At 37.2% G+C, this 7,259-nt stretch overlaps 1 protein-coding gene across 1 annotated transcript; it reads left to right on the forward strand.

Annotated features, from left to right (window-relative positions):
* The first annotated feature begins 695 nt into the window (after positions 1-695).
* LOC147549925 (cation/H(+) antiporter 15-like) lies at positions 696-3,711 on the forward strand. The gene is made up of 3 exons (XM_086671071.1): positions 696-1,148; positions 1,283-2,287; positions 2,384-3,711. The coding sequence occupies exons 1-3, from the start codon at positions 918-920 to the stop codon at positions 3,551-3,553; spliced, it is 2,406 nt and encodes an 801-aa protein (XP_086527197.1). The 5' UTR covers positions 696-917; the 3' UTR covers positions 3,554-3,711.
* Positions 3,712-7,259: the final 3,548 nt, after the last annotated feature.

Consider the following 7,259-nt stretch of genomic DNA (forward strand, 5'->3'; position numbering starts at 1 on the left):
TCACATTTATGAAGAAGACTTCTATATGGGTTAGAACACTGATTGGTGATGGGTGACAATCTCCTGATTAGAGAAGGAATATTTTGATCTTTTTCCCACTTTTATGGGGATGCCAAAAGACTAAAATGCACATTGTCTTATTGGCCAAGTAAGTGAGACATTAACTCAAGGGCTCATTCTACGGAGCTTTAAAAAACTAAAATACCAATTGTCTTATTAGGAGACGATGACCAAAAAATTACCCCGACTAGTCACTTATCTCCCACGAACATGGGAGGGTTGTAGACAGACTGATAGGGGGATTCCTTGTACACTCCATGATGTACTCCCCTAATAGGATGAAGGGTAATTTGGTCTGTTCACATTCTTATAAGGCTGCGAAGAGACCAAAACACCGCTTGTTACACCAGGGGGTGTCCCAATTATTTTTGGACAGAATTACCCGTGATTCAATTAACATTTAGCGCTATACCAAGTCGAATAGTTGGGAGATTGAATAATGAAAATGATGATCGAAAATGTGGTTTGAAAGAGTGACACCTCCCAGAGAGAAAATGTATCACTCTCCAACTTTTTACAGGTGCTTTTAAGTCAACCAGCGTCCAAATAGGAAATCTCCAAAATTTCCAGAATTTCTGGAAGAGCAAAAAATGCTCCTCCATTGGTATATAAAGATACACACAATTTGAATTAACGGTTAATAGTTAACTACCCTAACGGTATTACCGGTCACTTATCTTTAATCCATATAATTTACAACACACAAAACAAACACACAGATTTTTATATGATTGTGATTTCAAGATTAATGGTTTTGTTAACCTTGTTTAATTAACTAAATACCCATCATTTAAAACTTAGATTAGCAAGTTTCAGTAAGTAAAATACTTTTTTCATCAATCACCAAAACTACAGAAATGGCGAAGAACCCGAGTGATGGAGATCTAATGGCAATGATGAGTAACGGTTCAGTTATATGCGAAGAGAATTCATTGATGGCAATTTCAAACGTATGGCTAGGAGATGACCCTTTTAGTTATGTGTTCCCTATTTTCTTGATTCAGATGTTCATTGCTTCAACTTGCACTTCAACCGTTAAATTCTTGTTAGAATCTTTTGGCCAGACTTCATTTGTCTCTCAGATTATCGTAAGCTTTTCTACCCGGCCCCTTAATCTTCTATCATTAATTCAAAAATATAAGGGAGTTTTATTATATCAAGATCATTTCACAGAGATGTAATATTTTTATTAATTTACGGGTCGAATTTTGTGAATCTGCAGGGTGGACTAATAGCAGGACCTTCGTTTATTGGGCGGATCGATATCATCAAACACAAAATATTCAACCTACAAAATGTATACTTATATGAAACATTACAAAGCTTGGGTTGTATGTTCTATCTATTCCTCATTGGAGTGAAGATGGATTTAGGCACTGTGAAAAGAGCAGGAAAAAAGGCATGGGTTATAGGCCTATCTTGCTTCTTTCTTCCATTACTTCTTACCTTATCAGTTACCACCATTCTAGGTCATTCTATTGGAATGCAACCAAAAGTAGCCAAGTCTCTCTTTAGTGCTGCAGGATTAATATCTTTAAGTTCGTTCCACGCCATTGCTTGTTTCTTGGCCGATCTCAAGCTACTAAACTCGGAATTGGGCCGCTTAGCCATGTCCGCTTCAATGATCAGTGGGATCTGTAGTTGGATCTCAGGTTTCGCTGCTTTTCAACTCGAACAAAGTCTCCATGTTGAAAGGTTATATACATATCCATGGATCCTTCTCTCTGCACTCCTCATGTTGCTATTTATCATGTTCTTGTTACGACCTGTAATGTTTTGGATAATCAGAAATACACCAGAAGATAAAAATGTCAAAGAAGGTTATATAGTTTCCATATTTTTAATGGTTTTGCTTACGGCTTTGTTGGGGGAGGTTCTAGGGCATCATTATTTGCTTGGGCCGATGATGCTCGGCTTAGCAGTACCCGTTGGACCGCCTTTGGGAACAGCTATAGAAGAAAAGATGGAATGTTTTATTACGTCTATTCTTATGCCGATTGTCATTGTTGGGATGACAGGTTTGATAGATGTTTTCGAATTAACATTAAACAATTTTGTGATTGTGGAGTTCCTAGTAGTGTCCAGTTTCTTGGGGAAACTTATTGGAACAATGTTGCCTGCTCTCTACTGCAGAATGCCTTACCTAGACTCTTTCTTGCTAGGCCTCATTATGAATGTCCAAGGTCTACTAGATCTTATATTTTGGTTGCGCGCATTGAGCCTTCAGGTATATATCTATGTATATATACACATATTATTGAAATAATGATTTTCCTTGTGTTTCATCTTTTGACTATATTTACGATAATATACTCATGTGCAGGTTATTAATATGCAAACCTATGGAGCTCTGATTTTATCAATGGTTATCGTGACAGGAGCGATCTCACCTGTAGTAAGAGTGTGGTATGACCCTTCAAAAAGATATGTAGCTTACAGAAGAAGAACAATTCAACACTCTAAAAGTAGTATAGAACTTCGAATTCTCGCATGTATTTACCATGATGAAAATGTGCCACCCATTCTCGATCTTCTTAAAGCTTCCCATCCCACAAGTTATAATCCCATATGTATTTATGTTCTTCATCTGATCCAGCTCCAAGGCCGAGCTTCTCCTCTTTTCGTAGCTCATAAAAAATCCCGAAAAAGTTCTTCGGGCTTTAACCTCTCAACCCGCATCATCAATGCTTTCGAACTCTATCAAAATCATAATAAGAGTGCAGTTTCTGTGAATTCCTTCACAGCTATCTCACCTTATACCACAATGCACGACGATATTTGCACACTTGGGTTACAGCGAAGAACGACATTAATAATCCTACCATTTCATAGTCAACCCAATATTGCTAGTACATTACATTTGCCCCCAGCCATTCGAACTGTAAACTATAACGTTCTTAACAAAGCTCCTTGTTCCGTTGGTATCTTAATCAATCGAGGGTTAAATCCAACTACTGCAACAACGGTCGGGATTCTGGATAGAAGTTCTTCGTATAATGTAGCAGTGATATTTCTAGGTGGTGCAGACGATCGAGAAGCATTAGCTTATGGTGCACAAATGGGAGAAGACAATAATGTGAATCTAACAGTGATTAGGTTTATTTTTTGTATGGAGGATGTTGGTAACACATCGAAAGAGAAAAAGTTAGATTTAGATGCAATTAATGAATTTAAACTTAAGAGTTATGGTCATGAAAATATAGAGTACAAAGAGAAAGAAGTCACTGATGGAGTGGAATTCATTTCGGTTATTAAAGAAACCGAAAAATCATACGAACTATTGATGGTAGGAAGACAACACAGGGAAGAATCATCAGAATTTCTTCAAGCTCTTGAGCAATGGAATGAATATCCAGAGCTAGGTGTGATCGGAGACTTGCTTGCTACATCTAATTCGGCGAGCAATGGGTCTGTGTTGGTAGTACAACAACATTGTATTGATAAATCATCTTTACTTGATAGCCCTAGGTACCATTTTGGTTCCACATTATAGGTAGTTTCAAGTTATAGTAGAAGAATTTTGGTTAACGCTTTTGTTCTACTTTTTTAGTTTTCCTCCTTGTAAATTATCACAGTATTCTGTGTTTATATATTAGGAACAAGAAAGGAGATTGGGTCTTCATTGAATCTAACAATAAACAATATTCAATACATCAACCTAGTCTTTTATTGTATAAACTGAATTAGGGTTTCAAGAATCAAATAAAATACCCAAATTTGACATAGGCATTATTACAATCCAAAGTATCTATTGTTAGAAGAAGAGAGAAGCTAAACTTTATTAATGACTAAGAGCATCTCCAATGCAAGACTAAAGAAAAACTCTAAAAATCCTATGTATCGACTGTGAAAAATGGATCTCTAAATGGTCTTTTTCCTATTTGGCCATTTAGAGACATTATATTTCAAAACCATCTCCAATGCAACACTCAAGAGAAACTCTAAAAACCTATATTTTAGTTTAAAACTAACTGATTTGCTTATGTGGCACTTGGAGAAACTCAAGAGAACACTCTAAACTTAGAGTGTCCTCTTAAGGATCTCTAAAATGAATCTTGACACATCACTTTAGAGATTCATGTTGAGTTTTGCATTGGAGATGGATTTTAGAGAAAAACTCAAAAAAAATCCTATGTGGCAACTCTAAGATTTAGAGTTTTTGTGTTGCATTGGAGATGCTCTAACCAATCTATCTCAATTATAGAGTACTTATAGTTGTTAGAGAGAGAAAGAGTTAGATCATAACTAACTCATAATAGAAACTTAACAACCCTAGCTTTCGTAACTAACATTTGAAAGTTCGTTAGGATTTTATATACACCACCGCTAGTTCTTTGCTTTGTATTCTTACACTTGCATTACACCTAACCTCATACTCTTGCATCCCCCCTCAAGCTGAGGGAACGATAGAGAGAGAAGCTTGGAACAGAGTGCAACAAATTGGGGAAATGAGAGTCCCTCTGTAAACAGATCACCTGGCTGATCAAAGGTGGGACTATGTCCAACTACAAGCCTTCCAGCAGTTACCAAGTCACGTACGAAAGGAAAACCAACTTCTAATCTGTTCTATCCTAGCGTGAAAGACAGAATTAGAGGCAATATTCTTGCCTTTAATGTAGTCACACGATGTGAAATGGAATGGAAGGAGGAAATTGGAGCTCAGTAAGTAAGATATCCATAGAAGATCGGTGGTGACAAATGACAATGCCTTAGGGTTCGGAATTCATTTTAGGTTATGTTATCATTATTATTATTGTATGGTTAGGAATTCATTTTAGGCTATGTTAATGTTACAGTTCATGTCGTGAAGTACGACTGACCGACGATGTAATGAGCTCGAAAACAAAATTTCTTGATATTTTGAAGCCTTAGTTGATGTTGCATTACAAGAGACATACATTTATGAGTGACAGAGGAAAGGATCTTGTAAATGCAGTGGAAAGAGTGCTTCCTGATGCGACTTCAAGATTTTGCTTACGACATTTGTTTGCTAATTTTAAGAAGTATTTTAAGGATCAATCTGTGCAGGGTCTTATGTGGAAGGCAGGATTAGCTCACAAAGAGGTAGACTTTGAAAAATACATTAACAAGATTCGGGAATTGAACGTTGAAGCTTATTATTACTTGATGAAAGAGTCAAAGCATACATGGGTTCGAGCTTTTTATGATAAAGACTCGGCTTCAAAGCACACAACAAATGGAATGAGTGAGTCCTTGAATAGTTGGGTTAAACCTTTGAGGGACAAACCAATATGTGTGTTATTTAACAGACATAACCAAATGCACAGGTTTATGCATACAAAGAAAAGAGAAAAGAACATTTCCTGGAATAATATCACATTAGTCCCTAGGATGCAAAAAAATAAGTGTTTGCTATGGAATCTGCAGTTAGACAATATGGTATCGGATGGACTAATTTTGGAGAGGCTGAAGTCGCCTTGAATAACTCAGAGAAGTCATGGTAAGTGAATCTTGGAGAAGTGACTTGCACTTGTCGTCAATGGCAATTAAGAAAATTTATTTGTGTACATGTTGTGCGTGCAACAATTGATTGGGTTGACACAGTATATGAACAGTATGTAGCTACACTTTATTTTATTAGCTAGTGCGTTTTTCATTTGCTGAACAATACTAATCTTACTAAGTGATTGTTTATTTTTTATTGTTTATGTAGTATTTGCAGTGAGCTTTATAGATATGAAGCATATAAGAGATCCTACAGTGGTAGTGTGCATCCAATTGGTGATTCTAGTGATTAGGTAAAGGTAATATTTTTTAAATATTACTATTACTTTATTGTCTTGTCTAGCTATTATTCAAAGTGGTCTTATTATTATTTAATGTGTTGTTTTCTATGTCCTTTGTGTTGGGTTTTGGTGTCACCTAGTGTTGTTAGCGGAACCACAAACGTCTAGTACGTCTAACACTAATTTCCAAGATCACATGCAAGAATTAAAGATGAACTATAATGGGAAGAACGTTACCTTAATCGCTTTCCCTCGAACTTAGATTCCGACGCCTTTTCAGAAGATAAATAGCTTCAATGTGTAGCTCCTCTACTTGAGACACCGAGTAGGTTGACTTGAACTCCCTTCTTAATGTCAGCTAGGACCATTATCGAAGGTTGAGAAGAAGAACTCCTTTCTTCTTTACTAGATAGGTAGATTGGGATTTTTTTTCTCTAAAATCCATCTTTTTACTTGATTTCTGAGAGATTGATTTTCTCTTGAGAAAATTCCACACCTTTTCTGTTCTCTAATTAGTCATTAAATAGAAACCCTAGAGTCCGAAACATATTTAAACTAGAATTCAATATGGACCACGAAAAAGATAAAGTCAAAAACCTTTTCTGACTGGGATTCCTAGATGGAAGGGATTTCCATCTAGGGCCCTTGCTATGTTCGGCCAGACCAGCCCCCTTAGTGGGCTTGGCCTGACCGGCCCATTGCTCCAATCGTCCATCACATGGCCGACCCCTTTATCTTGTCCCGAGCCTCCCCTTCGGGCCCGATTTTTCTATCTTTGTCCGAACTCTTTCCAAACTTTTTGGGCCTATCAAACTGGATCTAATCCATCTATTTTCCAAGTTCCCTCTAGTCATTTATCTCTCTTCAAGCCACCACTGTTTGGTGTAACCCGTTGTAGGATCCGGTCTATGTTAGTCGCGGATTACCGAAGTGACCCGACGATCGTAGTTGGCTTCTAACTAAGCATTACGACCCCTAATTCGACCAGACTAGATGAGCTTCCAGATAAGGTCATTGTTATCCTATTCGACAAATTGCACGCAATGCCATCTTGGTCGAAGGACACTCCTTTAGAAGGACATTCCTTCAGACCGAAAGGACACATCCTTCAGTCTCTCACTTGTACTTAGCACAATTGCAATGCTCGATTTCCATGTCTATTCATATATCATCTGATATGTCATACCTTTCAGACTTTCTTGATCTAGAGAACAAACTGTCAAAATAAATGATCAACTTTTAATCCATTTGAGCACGCCCATGCATTTCCAGTTGTTACTCTTCAAGTGACTTAGAGAAATTAATCTTAATTTTACTTAAGATGACATATTCCATTCTTGTACTCCCACTTAGCTTCATGTCAATCATGACTCACCCGGTTTCCGTTTTTACAACCTCCTTTTACGGCGCGGCGCTTAACGAGATCAGAGTTCGACATTCTTTACATATGGT

Source organism: Eschscholzia californica, unplaced genomic scaffold, assembly GCF_041429995.1.
Source record: "Eschscholzia californica isolate CP2 unplaced genomic scaffold, dmEscCali1.0.p SCAF_3, whole genome shotgun sequence".
NCBI classification, from domain to species: Eukaryota; Viridiplantae; Streptophyta; class Magnoliopsida; order Ranunculales; family Papaveraceae; genus Eschscholzia; species Eschscholzia californica.

What these genes read in the sequence shown, in the direction of transcription:
- LOC147549925 (XM_086671071.1), top strand. Translation starts at nt 918, where the DNA reads ATGGCGAAGAACCCGAGTGATGGAGATCTAATGGCAATGATGAGTAAC. An exon ending in CATTTGTCTCTCAGATTATC is followed by an intron (nt 1,149 to 1,282) that starts GTAAGCTTTTCT and finishes GTGAATCTGCAG; the next exon opens with GGTGGACTAATAGCAGGACC. An exon ending in TGCGCGCATTGAGCCTTCAG is followed by an intron (nt 2,288 to 2,383) that starts GTATATATCTAT and finishes ACTCATGTGCAG; the next exon opens with GTTATTAATATGCAAACCTA.